The following is a 17,479-nucleotide window of genomic DNA, read 5'->3' as shown; positions in this document are numbered from 1 at the left end:
GATGTACGCAAAGGAGGGAGCACTCTAGTGCTAGCCATGCCAGGCAGCCAGGTGCTGCACTCCACCTTTCTGGCTGGGAATTGCAAAGTTATTCCCAGAGACAGCAGCAGATTTTTAGGAAATCTGGTTAAATAGAGCCAGCCGTAGCAGTACTAGAAACATCACATTTTCAGGGCCTTTTCAGGTCCAGGCAAAAGTTGGTTCTCAGCGCTCACTCCGATTCTATCATGTGCAGTAAAATAACCCACCAAGAAAAATGCAAGGGCGAAATATTGCTCGTGTTACTGAGAGGTTTCACATAGAGCTTCAATCAAAGCATCCCAAGCAGGAGACTTGATCCTCCTTGAAGAGAACAATAGGAAAATCAATTCCTTTATTTAGCTTACTCCGCTGGCCCTGCTCCAGCCCCTACACCTTCGCTCCAGCCCAGTGCCTTTCCACACTGCTGGCTGCCACAAGTGCTGCCAACCACTGCTGCTCTTCCTGCTATCACTGGGGAGCATCTGGGGAGGGAGGAATGCTCTGGGCCTGTTTTCCTCAGCCATTTAGAAGGCGCCTATGTATATGAGGTTTCTCAAATGAAACATCTCTGGCTCTTTAATTAACCTGTCTGGTTTTTTTATTATCTGTTGATACAAGAATCTATCCAGCAGTTATAAACATCTTTACGTACTCATATTTTAAGCAAATACTTCTTTTAATTCAGCAACGCACCCACGGTCCAAGAAAAACTCTACCCAAAGCTTAACACGATACATCTGTGTCAATCCAACAATTGCAGGGAGCGTCCTTTTGAAGGAAAACCAATGCTGAGCATAAGCTCAGCTACTCCAGATGATCACTAATGATCTGCCCCTCTCTGCGTGGCAGAGCATGACCCTGCAGCAATAGTTGCAAACACACCTCCAAAACCCGAGTGCTCCAGCCTGATGTATGAGACCTACTACCGAATGGTAGTTTCACTTACATTTATATCCTCCAAAATTGGTTAGTAATGTAAGACCCAGCAAGCAAACATTTCTACAGTAAACTAGGAGCAGCTAGTCCCAAGGAGGGGAAAAACAAGTGGCAATCTACAACAAGCAGTTTTCTGCAGTGCAGAAGATGGGTTTATTAATTCCCAAATTGAGCTTCAAGTAATCACTATAAATTTACCAGAAAATGTGCATTTTCCCACAATAACTACTCTGCCAAATCAAACACAAAGATGAGCAAATTAATTTAGCTGAATGCAAAAATGCACCCATTATGACTAACATTACGGTTGATACAGGAAGAGAGCAGCTACTGCTGTTCCTGTCAAGTAGTAGAGCAATTTATACCGTTCAAATGTAAGTCAGAATTAAAGCATGCAAATGCCTATGTACAGAAAGGAAGCTCTAAATGTTCTGACGACCAGGGATCACTTTTTATCGGCTTTCTACACTCTACCTAGACTAAAGTCTTCAGGCAGAGAACACCTGGGGCTTAGAGAGAATTTAACCTTCTTTTGGGGTGAGAATATAAATGACACTTCCAATCATGTCCCATTAGGCACAGGGCCAAGTAGAGGAGGCTGGACAAGAGAGTGCTTCTCTCCTCAGAATTAAGAGTCAGGTAAACATCAGCTCACGTAAGTTTTAGGCATGCTTAACCCATGGCACAGTATCGACTCTTAAGACCTCTGACAGTCTCACAAGAGGTGTGAATTAAGTGCCACATGCAATGAGAACTTGATTTCTAATCAGATCGTGTAAATTGGACTAGGTCTTAAACAGCAAATGATACTTGGATGAAGGGAGAAAATTGCCCAACTTACCTGGTGTTTTGGAGAAAGAGGTAGAAATTCAGTACCGCAAACACAGGCCTGAGCACAGCCCTGTCCCCTTTCAAACTGTGGTGGTGACTGAAAACCTGAGGCTCTGCATGCAATCCTATTCCCACTGCTCCGACTCATCTGTTCTAAAATTACTATTTAAAACTAAGACAATTCTGTCCAAAGTAAAAGTCATCTGAAACAAACACAGCTTTCAACTGCATTTCACGTGCATGCCACCCAGCCTATTTTAAGATTATTTAACTAAAGCGGTTCAAAATACCTCCCTACCCCACTTGTATAACTTGGTATACAGAAAACCTCAGTGTCCCAGATGCCTCCCCCTTCGCCTCTGGGGCAGAGAGGTCGATGCACCAGCAGAACCAAATACATCAGCTCTTGGTATCTGCGAGGGTTGGAAGCAGATGCCACGGCCATTCTGCATCCTTCCCCAGGTTTCAGCTTCATGCAGTTTAAGTAACAGCAAGAATAAGGAAGTCTTTAGGACCTAAGGAATACTAAACAGCACGTTGCAGAAGACAGTGCGTGCCGATGGCGACAGGCCCTTTTCCTTATTTTCAGTTGACGGTGCAGAGAGTATTCTCAACATACCAGGTGTGAGCAGAGGTGGCAGGAGGGCCAAGCGGGCCCCGCCGGGCCAGGTGCCCGCAGCACCTCAGACCAGCACCACCTAGAGCCAGTGAAAAGCAATCCTGCCACGCAGGAACACAGCCCAGGGTACTCTGTCAACCAGACAAAACTCCAGTTTGTGGTCACTTCAGTCTGAATGAACACTCTGACAAAGCCTTTGTCACAGTGCATCTGTCTATGTAAAGATTTAATGTCGCTTCTCCGCCCCCTCGTTTGAGAATGATCAACTTCTTCTGCAGTGCATAAATAAAGAGTCACGCAGTTGGTTTTATGAAGCACCTTGTCCCAGGATTCAATGGCAATAAATAGCACAGTATTTCAAAGAACACAAACATTACACAATAATTACATGGCTGATACCCTATAAGTATGCTGACTATTCTATTTGCATTGTTCAGAAGTGAAGAGGTTAGACTTATTTACAACCAAGTAGCTTTAATTAAGCTTTGAGATAAATGCTCTTAAAATGAAAGCTGGGATGATTATACCTCTCTGGACACTGATTTTAGCCCAGATGGCTATGTACATAGATGACAAAAAGCCCAAAGCACAAACACCAGAGCCACAAGCTATGGGTCCTACATCACTCTCCACCACATAGGAAAGAAAACAAAAAATGCAGTGAAATTGTGACCTTACTGAAGTCAACTGCTTAAGTGTAGTGGAGCCAGGCTGTACCTTAAAGGGCAGCAGCAGTGGGTGCTGCTGACCACTGCAGGTTCACGTTAAGATGAACTGCACCCAGCTGCATTCACTAACAGCAGAAATAAATGGGCTGTGTTTGACCGTGAGGGCAGCAGGCTACCCCTTCGCCCCCAACAGTGCCGTGGAACCCCCAGACTTCTTTGGGGAGACTCTTGCACTTGTGAGAGCATTAAATGTCAGAGATTCACATTAGGCTGCATCCAAAGAGCACAAGGAGCATTAGCCATCTCAGAGGCTGCAACTGCACGGCTAATAACAGCTTCAGCTTTTGTGCTTCTGAGCAGACAGTACACGTGCACAAAACGAGTGGCGGTAGGACGCGAGACAGATGCCCTAACGTTCACAACGCTGGGCTCAGATTTTCCTGGATATCCATTTGCTCCTGTCAGCACAAAAACATCACCGTCCCCTGACACCAAAAAGGAAAAGGGAAGCAAACACTAATTTAACTACATTTTTTTCCACAAAAACGGGAATCTGTGTGCCAACCTGTGCAGGCAGACAATCTCAGTGTAGAGCGCTGGTACCGCAAGGGGGTCTCTCCAGCGCAGTGACTTTTCCAAGTCTGCCAGCAAGCTCCCTACTGCAGCTAACCCCCGCTCTGAAGAGGGGAACAGCACGACACCCCGTGAGTCACTGCCGCCCTGAGTCACTCCCTGGTGTTCTCAACATAAGGTGCAGGCAACTGGGAAGCAGCCTGAAACTGCACCGAGCTTGCCAACCTATATTTTGCAGAACTTCTTAGCCTAAATACCTCTAGCAAGAAAAGTGAAAAAAAAAAAAACCTGGGCAAACTAAAGACTTTGTTAACCACAGGCAAGGCTCCCTTTAAAGTAGTATAAGAAGAAAGCCCATCTGCCACATCTCCTGACAAGGTTTTCTGCTTCAACTTTTCAGTCTGTGATTATTTTTTTTTTAAATCCAACAAGCAGAGAGGTCTGCACTGTATAGAGTCACCTTTTTCTCATAACATAGCTATTCTTGGAGGACAGAATCCTCCCCTCCCCTGTTCATGTTTATTGCAAAAAAGAGAAAAAACTGATCTTCAAAAAGGAATGAGATGTTTAGAAGACAGTTTCTCCACTATTACTTATGTGCATATCCCTTAGATATCAGTCCTCAAGGAAAAGACAAATCACAAAAGGAGAAAACTACTGCTTGCTTGATCTCAGGAGTTATCAGCTGTAATCGCAAATTAGAGCTCACAGATAAATACAAGAAAGGTGAATATTTATTTTTTTTCTCTCATTGCAAATAACAAAATTCCAGAATAACATTCTAAAATATATCAAGCCTGACTATAGCAACTAATTCTTCTCAAACGCAGTTATTTTGCACGCTACAAAAACTTATCTCATGGGAATGCAAACAAACAAACAAAAAAGAACATGCTGCATCTCAACGTCCTCCAATACTAGATAGAGGATTGCAAAGTCAAACAAAGTTGCATGTATCTACTCGGGAGAGACACAAAGATTTGACAGTTTTGATTTAGTACGTATAGTTTAGAAACAAATATACCAATTTAAAGTTATGGTGTGTAGTGAAGATGAAATACTAACAACCCTGCCAGTAATTAGTACACAACAGTGATCATTTCTATACTGTACTGTAGGCAAGAAAAGCAAGAAATAAGATTTAAAACCCCTTAAGGTTAAAATTGAGTGGTACATCATCCTACAAAAAAAGAAACCCAAACATGCAAGGCTCTCTATAATGGGGAATGAGTAAAGAAATCAGTCTTTTTCATAGACGTTGGGGAAGTACTCGATATAAAGAGGACTCAGTTCTTGACCGAGGTCTCCAGACACTACTCCCCGAACTAATAAACGCCAATACAAACATTCACTTCCCCAGTGCAGAGCCAAGCTGCAAAGCTGCAGGCTGTTACCCCGCACCACATGCTGAACCAGCTGCCGTCATCCCCCCATATCAGCTCACTGGGTAAAATGTGACAACATTTCATATTTGTGCACAGCCCACACCCCAAACGCCAGCAATGCTTAACTACCCACCTCTACAGCCTCATCCCTTCAGGGATTTTTTTTTTTTTTTTTTTTTTTAAAGGGTATAGAATTCTTTGCGTGGAATCCACAGACCACTTCAGCTTTGCCCCAATTATTGAGAATTATCCTAGAAGAATTATTTTTAAGATTGTACTGCCAGCCAGTTGGAAGAGGCTCACCATTTCAGCTAGGCAAGAGCTGTACGTAAGTTTAGAGTTTGATCTAGCGAGATGTTCAGCACCCACAGTCTTCTCTGACTTAAACAGGATGTACAGATTCTCCATACTTGAAAGGAGCGTCCCCAACTAAGACTTGTACAGAGCATGCAACTGCCTTTGATTATCACAGAGAGAGACATAAAGACAGATTTCCTCTTCTTTTACTTGCAAATCTTGAGTCTTTCAAAGGGACTGAAAAGTACATTTCAGCAATAAACCTCAAACCAATCTCATCCTGCAAATGCGATGCAACAAACATCATGGGTACAAGTAAGTCATTCAGATCAGCCGTATGAAATTAAAGCAGCAAGAAAACAGTCTCTCAGCTAGCAATTCCAAAGGCCAGATTCTGTTAATATTTAGTCAACAGAAGGTCTGTACCAGGGGTATTTGCTAAATTGGATTTAACTTTCAACAGTACCACAGTGAAGGCAAATTTAAACATACTCCAATTTGTAAACCAGCTTTTTTTTCATCCTATGGCAAGATATTTTTCCACAGGCAGTTGTTTACTGGTGAAAAACACAGAGTAATTACCAACGTGCTGGCAGGTTGGTGCCAAGATACATGACAAAAAAACACGTCAAAAGGTCAGGCTTGGACAGACTCAGAAAAGCTCACCCGCAGTAAGCAGTACTGCATAAATCCCCAGATGGACGGCCTCCGAGCAACCTGGCTCTGCCGAGCCCGGAGCGTGGAGGTCGCTGCAAGTAAAGCACTCTCCTCCCTTCAGCGCTACAGCCTGGCATTAAGGGAAATCCTGCTTATCTGCCCAACCGCAGCTTGGGTAGTCAGAAAAAATACAGTAAGATCCAAAAATCACGTGCACTCATAAGGAAACCGACAGAGTCTATTTCCTTAAATAGGTATTTGTAAATGACTGAATTTTCATTCAGAGACAGCGTCAGTCGGAAAACAGGTTATACTTCCAACAATCCAAGCACAGACCCCCAAAGTGAAACAGTTTTCCTCACAACCAAGTAACAACCGATTCTGCTCATCTGGTCTCTCCTCCGCAAAACAGCAACAAATTCAACTTTGTCGATGTCCACACAGCATAAGTCAGGACTAGTAGCTCAAATTCTCCTTACCAGTAAATACACCCAGGTAGAAAAAGCTTAGAAAATTTACATCTACTTTCCCACGAATCTCTAGTTAGAGATGTTCACATGAAGGATAGTGAAACTATTGCTAGGTTCATTTTCATACTTTATAAACTCACCAGTAGACCAAACCCTTCTGTCTGGGCCTGATGATAGTACAAGTCAAGTACTTCAGCTCTCACCCAAACCCGGCCTGATTCACCCCCTGTCTCTCTACAAAGTAAGTACCAAAAAATGGTAGAATACCACGCTTTTGCGTCTAGCTCCCTCTGTCTTGGGCTCACCTCCAGTTATGTACTGACCTGACAACTGAATCCATGTTTCTACTCCAGCGCAGAGCATTTGTTCACCAATTCATTGCACTTAGTACTATTCTCCTTGAAGTCAGCCTTGAAGCTTCTGCCAGTGAAGACTCTCACAGGAATAAGATGTGTACCAATGAACATGCTGGCAAAATTATCCCGTTTCTTTGCAAACTTTTACTGGTAATCACGTGAAGTTGCACTCTCCCTTAAAGCTATCAGCCAGTCAACTGGCCTGCATATATTATAAACTAAGAATGCAAGGCTTCCTGAATCCTCTACACAGACTCACAATAGTTGATAAATAATTTTTAAAAGCCCACCAATCTATAGAATACTTACTCAGTCATTATGAGCCTTGATACTTCACCCCTGCCTATTTTCTTAGAAATAGATCGAAAAAACCCTCTTTCCTCTCTGCTTGAACCCAGAAAGTTACATTTCTTATCATGCAGCCTGTCTTAAGGACATGTCCGGCCTCTTCATTGGACTAGTCTGTTTTCCAGCTCTTTAAGCGTACTAGCACAGCTATCGATGTGCTGACAGCCGACCAAAATCTTTACTTATTCAAACCTGTATATAGTTTGGAAGTCTGAGGACTTCTCAAAATGAAAGAAAGCACAGTTGCCAGAACATTATGTTGCATGAAAAATACGACTACTCGCAATTTAATTTTACATGGTATCAATTAGGGCTACCTGAACAGCAATAAGAAAGAAATGAATACTCTTCTTTTTCACTTAAAAAAAATAAAATATCCAATATAGAAATCTGTAACATCCCATATTCTCCTGCAGACCATAATTTTCTGCACTTTAACTTCAGAACTGTAAAAGATCAGAAGCGCCAAAAGATGCCATTACAGCACCGAGAATAAACAAAATATTCAATTCATCTACACGTTTTACACTTTTCCCTTGTACCTTTGAGCTTACATAAAAATGCATTCCCTATGCTACCATTCTACTTCTATCAAATCACAAAACTGGATTATGAATCTATTATTTCATGGCAGTCAGAGGTCACTTTAAGACAAACGACAACACATTTCCTCCAGCTGAACCTTGTCCAGCAAATTAGAGAAAGGACAAGAAACCAACAAAGTTTTTCAATGCACTAGAAAACTAAATAGTATGAAACATGAATGAAACATACCATAGAAGTATTCTGTAAAAAGACCTAAGTATTTTCATAATAAAGCCATTAGGAATTACACTTTAAAACCCAAAAGCTCGGCTCTGCCAAGATTTTACATCAGTGTGGAAATTGGTTTAAATGAAACTCCCCAAGAGAGTAAAAAAATATTTCAAAGTTGAGTTGCTGAAAATCATCTGCCTGCTCTTTTACAACATACCTTAAGTCTCTGTCCAGAAGCATACAATGCAATTACAACCTCTAAATTTTTTAAATTGGTGTACTTTCCTGCGTTTCTTTTTTTTTTTTTTTTTTTTTAAAAAAATTTGTTTATTTGATTTCACGGTTCTAACAGGCTTATAAGGGATATGCTGAAAAACTCTTATCAGAATATGTAGAATTCTAAGGGACTGCTAAAATATCCATGTAGTTTGCACTTAAAAAAAATGCATTTCCTTTTGTTACAGACGCAAGTATTTGAGTCAACTCAATTACATTTTCTTGCCAAATACATTCAGCATGGCTAATGATTAATAAATATAGTGCTTTTCTTTTAATTCACATAGGCTTCTCTCCAAGAAGAAAAGGAAGCCTAGTAATTGAAAATTACTGTGCCTCAAACACTACGCTATTACTGGTGCGCATTACCTACTGCTCTTGCAAAGTGGGGAAAAAAAGGAAACAGTCTCTAGCTCGAGCACGATTCAATCTTCTTTTTCCAAGTACTACTTTTTCTGAAAAAGAGAAACTTTACCTACAAAGCCCACGAAAATATTTTAAAGGGTATAGGTTCAGTATTTTAACAGAGACGTTAAACTGAGACGTCAACAGCGATACTCTTTGGATTACTACAAAAGAATATTGTATTTGAAGAAGACGGTCACTGGGTTCAGATTATTATTTTTTTTTTAAAGCAACAACTATGACTTTAAAAACGTCGCAATGCAAAGTTCTACCGTGAACGTCATTTTACCAGGAAACGGGGCAGACTGAAAACATACCTCTAAACTTTTGATTTCCCATCAAAAACTTCGTTTGACTCTCCTCAGCCTGACACTGCCCCTCACTAAGGACTCGGATCGGCAAGCAGAGAAAACTTCAGGTTTGAAAGAAAATAAATCACCGAGTAGCTCTTATTTTTCCTTTTATTCCAAAGCCTTTTAAACATGAGCAGCCATCTCTCAGGACGGCATTTCAGCCCCATCAGCTACCTACAGGATGCTGCGCCTTCTTTTCCCCTGTACTAGAGCGGATTTTTACAGTACGTATTTTCTCCGAGGGTTTGCAGAAAGATCAGGCAGCTCGTCTCCGCTTCGTGCGACTCCAACCACGTTAATCGTAACCTCTCCCGCCGAAAAGCCGTGCTAGCGTAGCGGATAAGCTCTCTCTTACCCTCTAACTCGTACGCGACCGTGTAAAGCGCAGCGGCTCCGCGGGGTTACCGCTCGGCTCCGCGGGGTTACCGCTCCGCTCCGCTCCTTTCCCTACGCGGCGCGGCCGCCTGCACCCCAACACCGCGGCAGAGCGGCGGTCCCGGGCGCTGCCCGGCGCTCACGGGAAGGACTGAACCGTCCCGTCCCTCCGAGAGCTCCTAAAAAGCTCCCCCTGCTCCGGGAGGGGAGGGGGGGGGGGGGGGGGGGGGGGCCGGCCGGCCGGCCGGCCGGCTCCCCGCACCGGCGGCGGTTCGCGGGGCAAGGCACCGGCACCGGCGGCGCCACCCCCCGGCCCGGGGCTCCCGCAGGCCGCCCGGGGCCGCCCCGCATCAGCGGGAGGCCGAGCGCTGGCACCGGCGCACGGAAAAGGGAGGCCACGGAGAACTCTTGACTCCAGCCGGCCCCGCCGCTCCCGGGCCGGGCTTCGCCGCGGCACGGCGACTCCCGCGGGCTGCGCCTACCTTTCATCGCGGCGAGCACAAAACACATCATTTGTCAGGGGCGAAGCGGCGGGGAGCGGAGCGCGACGGGCAGGGAGGCGGGGAGGGGAGGAGGGACGGGCCGGGCCCTCGGCGTGAACCACCGCCGCTGCCGCCGCCGCCGCCTCAGCAGCAGCAGCCGCCGCCGCCGCCTGCCAGCGGAGAGCCGCGCCGCGCCGCCATCCCCCGGCCCATATGAGGCTCCATGTGACCCGCTGACATCAAGCCAGCCCCGGCCCCCCGCCTTGTTTACACCGCTCGCTCCGTCCCCTCCCCTGCCGGCGCCGAGGGGCGGTGCGGGCGGCCGGTCACGGGGCGAGCCCGGCCCGGCAGCACCGCCCCCGCCGCCGCCGCGGGGCTCCGGCGGCTGCCGCCTCGCCGCCCTCCTGCTAACCACCCCACCCCCCCCCCCCCCCGGGCCCCGGGGCCTTTCGCTCGGCGGGAGGGGAGCGCCGCGCCCGCCGGCAGCGGGGAAGGGAGCGGGGGGGTGTGCGTGGGGGGTGCCGCCGCGGCCCCGGGCAGGCGGAGCGGGCGCGGCAGGTGCCGCGGAGCGCCCCGGCTGCGGCCCGCGGGGGCTTCGGCGGGCCCGCCGGCGGGGGAACGGCCCCGCAAGGCGCCCCGCGGCGGCTCTGGGCGGCCGCTTGGGAAGCTGAAGGAGGCGCGGTGAGTCGGGTTGGGGTGGCGGAATTAGCGAGGAACGGAAGAGAGGGGCTGGGCGGGGGCGTCAGTCCCGGCGGCCGCACGCCGAACGGCGCGGGCGGTCGCCGACCGGCGCTGCTGGAAGAGCCGATAGCACCATCAGCGCGCTGCCCGTTTTGGCCCGGTCCTCTGGCGAAGTTCGCCTTCCCCGCCCCGCTCCGAAGGACCTGTAAGTGTCGTTTTAACTAAAAAAACAACCGTATTGAAGCTACGTCTTGGCATAACGCAACTACGCACTTGGTAGTCGACTTGATGATCAAGCCGAGCAGCATTTGCATTTTAAATCTGTCTGGCGAGGGGTTCGTATTCTCTCAGGATCTGCTTGGAACAGACGAAGCATTATACCACTGCTGGAGTTACTTTCATGTACTCCATAGCATCAGCTGTCACCGTTACCGTCAGTTTGCGAGATGAAGTTTTGCATCATTGATACACAGACATCCACGCTACCAGAGGGATAGCACAAGACTGAACACAGAAAAAAGCCAACCTATGAAAAAGAAAACCCCCACCCACTTTAGTGAAAATTGCATTAACAAAACCAATATTGTTTTTTCCAAGTCCTGTCTTAGCCACTGGAAGAGAGTTGTCACAAAACTGCAGAGAAGCATTGATCCGTTACAAGGTACTTAACAGGGGACAGAGTAACAGAATATAACATTTCATAATAATTTAACCAGAAGCATAAGCATTTAATGAAATTAAGACAAGGGAAAATAGATAAACAGAAGCCAGGGGAAGCATCTTCATATTTGAAACAAAGCCCTGTATTTAGAAAGAGCCTTTAGGAGATGAGGACACCGAAACAATCTGCTATTAAATGGTCCCTAATGTCTAATTCTTACCTATTTCTTTAATGAGTTCTTAATACAGTACGATATTATTTAAACACGATTAGAAGCTATCCAGGTATACGTACCATTAATCAGTCTAGTCATTCAAGTCCCGTTAATGCTAAATATTGTTTTAAATCTTCCTTATTTAAAAAAATGCCATGAGCTAATCTGGTGCAGTAGGGTAAATTTAGCAGGTATCTTTGGCATAAAGTTTTTGATCTGGGTTTGTCATCCTTACTTACATTAAGCCGTTCCTACGAATAGCACTACATATACAGTGAGATACCGCTCAGAAAAGTTACAGTGGCAGATCGGTCCCAGATGGGTTTGTGTTGATGGAGTTTTATCCGCAGCACATGTTTTAAAGTTGCGACGTACCGAACAGAAACCTTCCAGGACATCCTGGACTGAATCAAATACCACTAACAGCGCTGTTCAGAACCCGGAAAACGGTGCCTTTCCACGTGGGCCAGCTGCTGCTGCTGCTGCTGCTGTGGAATTTAGATGCAGTCAGAAGACTTGCAGCATGCGCAAGAGAATGATGTCTTAATATATTGTAATGCAGAGTTAGATCGTTGTAAACATTTCACTCTGACACAGCAAGTAATGTCAGACCTACGGCTTGAAAAATGTCACAGTCCATTAGCGCCAGTTGTCTTGTCAGACATTTAACCTTAAGGTACACAGCATTACATTATTACTGATCTGTATTTGTTTCCAGTCCAACTGAAATGCAACTGGTAATCTGGAATGACATCCGATGTGCTAAACAGCTTCAATAATAAGCAGCCGACACAGATTTTGCATTCTTACAAATACCTTACAACAGTTACTTCACAAAACGATGTAAGATTGGTCATCAGATATTTTAAGTGAGAAAAGCATACTTAAGATAGTCTATTATTTACTATCAATATCTCATGGAAGCCACCTGCTAACTGACTTCTGGATGTATAAACACATCCATTCGCGCTTTAGTTTTCTGTCTTGGTTTGACATCATTATGAAAATTCAAGTCAAAATCCGTTTCCTCCCAATTTACCAAACTGCTGCAATACTGAAAGTCTCGCTCAAGTTCAGACACCGTGTCAATGACAGCGCAAAGACAACGCGCGCGCCAGTCAAATAAAACTTAGCTCAGTATTACAGTTTACTCGGCACGCAATTGCTCTCACTGGCTTGTACAGCAGGGTTTCATTTGACTTACACGAATGCTTCCTATTTTCCAGAAGCTTGTACTCTACTGTGCTTGTTACTTAAGCATTTGACAAATCACCTGTAAAACGCTGCAAGACCGCATACCCTTCACGGGAGTGAGAAACTACACGCGTCTGGTTACGCACAATTCTTCCCTCAATTTCTGCATCCACAGACCTCCTGAAGGTGTCCGATCTACGTATTAACGGTTCAGGCTAATTAGCGGCCTGCAAAGCAGACCCTGACCGCGGCGTGCGTTCATCCTTCTTTGAATCGCCTTGTCTTCAGAAAAGACAGCGGTTGGCCCCAGGGGGGATGGCTGGGCCTGCTGCTCAACGTCCAAGCCACCACTGCTCCCCTTGCAGGGAGCACCCACGTCTCCCGCTTACGTACGTGCCCCCCAAACGGGGGTGCTTCCAGAACCGTACCGCAGCTTCTCTGCAGCTCCGGCACGCGGGCGTTTTCGCGCAGCGGCAATTTGCGCTTCGGACTCGGCGCCGGTGGGGAGCGGGGGCTGCCGGGGCCTCGCGTGGGGCCGGCCTGCCGCCGTCAGGGTGCAGCGCCCGGGGCCGAGCCCGGGGCTGAGGCCGAGGCCGAGGCCGAGGCCGCCGCCGCGGCCGGTCCTTGGCGCGGCCCCGCGGGAGGGGCGGCGTGCTCCTCCTTGTGGTAAACCACTCACGAAACAGCCAGCGCAGCGGGGCATGGGGCCGGGAGGATGCGAGACGCGCTCCGGCCCTTTCGCAAGAGATAAAACCCAGGCAAGGCGGTTGCGCTCTCGCCTGCCTCGGACGCCGCAGGCCCGAGGCCCGGCACGACTGAGGGAAGCCGTGAGCACTAAGGGTCTTCCACGGTCTGAACTTACGTTCTAACCACGCGCAAGCATCCAGGGACTATAAACGTCAGGTTGCGAGTTCAAAAATGCTAACGTGTGGTGTAACCTTATCAGGTATTGTTTTGTGTCGTATCGATATAAAAGGTGTTCAACTTGTTCGCCTAACCGCAAGCCTCCACAACAATCAGAGGGAAACAACTGTTTCTAGCAACCTTTTCAACCCCTGCTAGGCAAAAAAAAAAAAAAAAAAAAAAAAGAAAAAAAAAAAAAAAAGAAGGTGTTAAGTTGCTAACAGAGAAAGGGAAAACACCTATGATGGCTATTAGCCCTAGTAATCGGGGAACTGGTATTTTAACTGGGTGTTCTACGCCCAGGAGAGAAAATACTGGAAAGCTCTCCCCCACCACCTCTGTTTAAAACTACTGAGCAAAGCAATACATTCAGCTTCCAAGATGAACCAACGACTCCCAACTACTTGTTCAAAGACATCCCCAAACAGAAGTAGTTTAAATGCAAATAATTAAAGGAGGATGTTTATGTTGTCTAACTTGGAACATGAGTGGAGAGCCTTTCTGCAGACTGTTGGATCGTGTTTTGCATTCTTGCCTAAGTGAAGCTGTGTGGTTAGGCTTAATTCAGGGAGAATTTTCAGACCTCCTTATCACTAAAGTTTAAGATTTGAATAATTAATACAGTATGTAACCACCACCTCCCTTCCCTATATAGCATAGAGGAATAAAGGCTCTTGACAGAAGAAAATTTCTCACATAGTAACTCCCTGTCTGAAGGAGGTATAACCACACAGGGTTGTGATGAAGCTGAAGTTGTCAAACCACTATGAGATACACAGCATTCACCCACCGCTCTATCACTGTCACATATACAACTGCGTGCGAATCCTCTTGCAGGGAAATGACTGCATACTGCATTCTCCCATGGAGGTGAAAACTTTACTTACTGGAAGAGAAATACAACATAAAAACTTTTCAATAAATCACCCAGAACCTCCATATTTTCAGTTTTAGCAGAGACAGCCTCTTCACTTTGTTAAAACGACCTAGAGCTAAGTTTTCCACGTATGTTTTTGCTTAAAAAAAAAAAAAAAAGGGCCTAGACTGTCAGGATAAATTTACATAATCATGCATATTTTTAATTATTTCTCTGAAGTTTTCATATGCTTTTAACGAAAGAAGTTCTTTAAAACATTTAGGAAGCATTGATTCAAATAGGTAGCAGTAACATTTAGAAAGGTTCAAGTATTTTTCAGTACTTCAGACACCTATAGAAAATGCATTTCTTACCAACATTTAAATAGCTCCTCTGAGGAGTTAAGCCCTGCCCAGAGAAGGTGACAGCAGCTACCTGGTAAATGGGAAAACAGCAGGTGATCCTGAAAGCGAAGCCTTTCTCCAGTTGCAACCCAATCATATGTCCTAAGGTCAGGTGAAGTGTTCAGGTCCCAGTTCATACTAGGCATGCAGTTCTAGATGCAACAAGAGTTTAAAACACACAAGTTCCAAGCGTCGGAAAGCTGCGCTGTTGCCCTTTTGGCTTTTTAGACAACAATAATCATACATGAAACCACGCTGGTGCAGCAGTCTCAACAGCCTTGTTTACCAAATACATCCCAAACAAAGTGTAGGAAAACTGCAGCTCTAAATGATCTCTAAAACACAAATCACAATTCTGTCCACCTTACTGATAATCACTTTTTAAGGGGTTTCTAATTGGTATATGCCACACCCACAAAAAGAAAATTATTGTTCCTTAACACATTTCCCCCTCTAGATTTAGTGGTATTTTAATCTTCATTTATTTCTAGCCCTCCAAGTAGCACACTGTCGAAGATGAATCTAACTGAGGTTGTCCTCATTAAGTTGCCTCTTTTTCATCTATTTAAAACTGCTGCTATGCTGACCCTGCAATCATACCATTTTGCTTCAGACAAAATACCTTCCTAAATTCTTGCTGAGGAGGTGTGCTTTTGTGCAGCGTGGGCCTGCAACTATATGTCTTAATCAAGCCGTTTTATAAAGTACCCCACAACTTCCAATTAAGTACACTGCTATCTGCAACTGTTGAAGAGGTTGCTGTGCTTTGCCAAACAGCTGCTACAGTTCTGCACCTGGTGAAATGAAGTACGAGTTGACAAAATGTTTTGGGGTTCATCTGGATAAAAGGTAAGTCCAAAGTCATTATTATCAGCTAGGTATGCTGTTGGCAGTAAAAGATTTTAAAGATCTAGTCAACTAGATTGTCACCCAGTTTCCTCTGACCTTGAAACCCCTTGAAAGGATATCATATTTGTTGCTTTTCAAAATGTCAGGTAGCAGCAGTATACTTCGGAGTTAAAGTGATTAGAAAGATGAGATTTTGGCCAATTAATCATCTGCCACCAACTGCAAGTGGGTCCATGAAAAGATTACAAGGTTATCAAGAAATAGATCAAACTGGACTTAGCAGCATCCCTCTTTTCTCTACACCTAAAATGGGGTTATGAAGTGACTGGTATTGGATTGCTGGTCATGCTGCCACTGCCGAGTCCCTGTTTGATCTTGGAGAGATTCTTGTCTATACCGTTTTGAAGTTGTCTTAGATCACATTATCAAATCTTCTACAACGTCCTAACATTAAGGCTGCCAAAAAGCAGAAATTCTTTGAAAGCTGCTAGAGCTCTCTTTCTCATGCATAATCTTACCTGGCTATTTTTGGCCACTGTTGCTTGCCAAAAACTGCAGCTGCGTATTGTTCAGTATATCCCTTTTGGTGGGGAAAAGTCAATGGATGGTCTAAAACCTACTGCTGAGATGATTGCCGATAGCACAAAGAACAGCAAGATACTGGTTATCCTCAAAGAAACAACTGTTAGACCCTTAAGGATCATCGTCGTCATCATATAAACATTATTTCGGCATGAATGGGCTCTCCAAAGAACCGCCTTTCCCTGTAAGCCTACTCAAAGAGAATCGTGTTGGTTGTAGTGAAACATCTTCAAAATATTTTGGAATCTTCAAAAGTCCTTTTGCTCCTTATCAGCTTGATGTTTGGGCTTCAGTAGCACAGAAACAGCCCTTGCGAAGTTGCTCAGTTAACAACTGAACGTCCTGCTGGTGACAAATGAAAACAAATGCCTGGATGCAGATACTGGCTGTCAACTGTACTGATGCTGGTGCCTTTTGGAGGCCTGCTGAGAGTAGACAGAACTGTGTAAGCGCTTTGGTCCCTTTCTGAAAAATACCTTAGTAATATTGGAAAAATTCTTACTTGTCTAAAAAGCCTTTGGCCCGTACCCTTTTTAGTCAGTTTTTTTGGGCAACAACTTGAGTTTCACAAACTATTAGGTCCAGTTCCCAAAATTTAGTGCATGCAGTCATTTGCAGAAGAATTGCAATGCTCACAGGGATGCTCTCTTTTCATGTATTCCCCACAGGACAGGAAAATGAGAACTCATAAGAATGCCCCAAGCCTCCTTGCTTCCCTCAGCAAATTTATGACTGACCTGATGACTGGCTTCAGGTTTTCAGCCAGTTACGTATCAGGGAAAGTAACAGTTTTTTCCCTGAGGCACATTGATCAAATGGTGGTGTGATGGAAACAAATCTGTTTCTTTAATCCTTGGGTTTCTCTTTCTGCCCTTTTTTGAATCATCAGGGATGGCCAGGGTGGAAGAAAGGGTAGCAGTGAGCAGGGTGTGAGATGAAGTGAGACAGATTTCTTTCTCAGAATTGTCCTCACAAATGTGTCTGGCCAGATGCAGTGTCAGGAAGGAACCTAGTGTTTTTCTGGCCTTTTCCCGAGGAATGGTTCAACAGTCAAGATGATACAGGCATATCCCAGTGGATCCTCTGCCACTCCCTGTGCCTAGGGCATTAATAGCACTTGAGACTCTTATTTCCTCTCTGCTTATAGCACGTGCTCTCATCTCATGTTGACAAACAGAATGCTTCAACCACGCTTAAGAATAACCAGAGAAATGTAATAGTTTACAGTCTACAGAGAGCCAAACAAAATTGTCCCTTCTGCCTACAAACTCTGGAAACTATGTCTAAGTCATAGTTGCCAGAGAAAAAAATGAAGCAGTCTCATGTA

The 17,479-nt window shown here is 45.3% G+C and overlaps 1 protein-coding gene across 3 annotated transcripts in view; it reads right to left on the bottom strand.

The window, feature by feature from the left end:
• RORA (RAR related orphan receptor A) overlaps nucleotides 1–17,479 on the bottom strand; it is a 382,781-nt gene that overhangs the window by 58,963 nt on the left and 306,339 nt on the right. The window contains exon 1 of one of the 3 annotated variants that reach the window (XM_049813338.1): nucleotides 9,809–10,008. The exons of the other annotated variants lie outside the window; for them this stretch is intronic. Within the exon in view, the coding sequence (XP_049669295.1) occupies nucleotides 9,809–9,839 (31 nt within the window). The 5' untranslated portion in view covers nucleotides 9,840–10,008. Of the gene's footprint in view, nucleotides 1–9,808; nucleotides 10,009–17,479 lie in introns of those variants that run through there. 3 annotated transcript variants of the gene reach the window in all.

This window comes from Accipiter gentilis, chromosome 10 (genome assembly GCF_929443795.1).
Source record: "Accipiter gentilis chromosome 10, bAccGen1.1, whole genome shotgun sequence".
NCBI classification, from domain to species: domain Eukaryota; kingdom Metazoa; phylum Chordata; class Aves; order Accipitriformes; family Accipitridae; genus Astur; species Astur gentilis.
The sequence above is the reverse complement of the archived record's forward strand: the minus strand, read 5'-3'. Positions and strand labels throughout refer to the sequence as shown.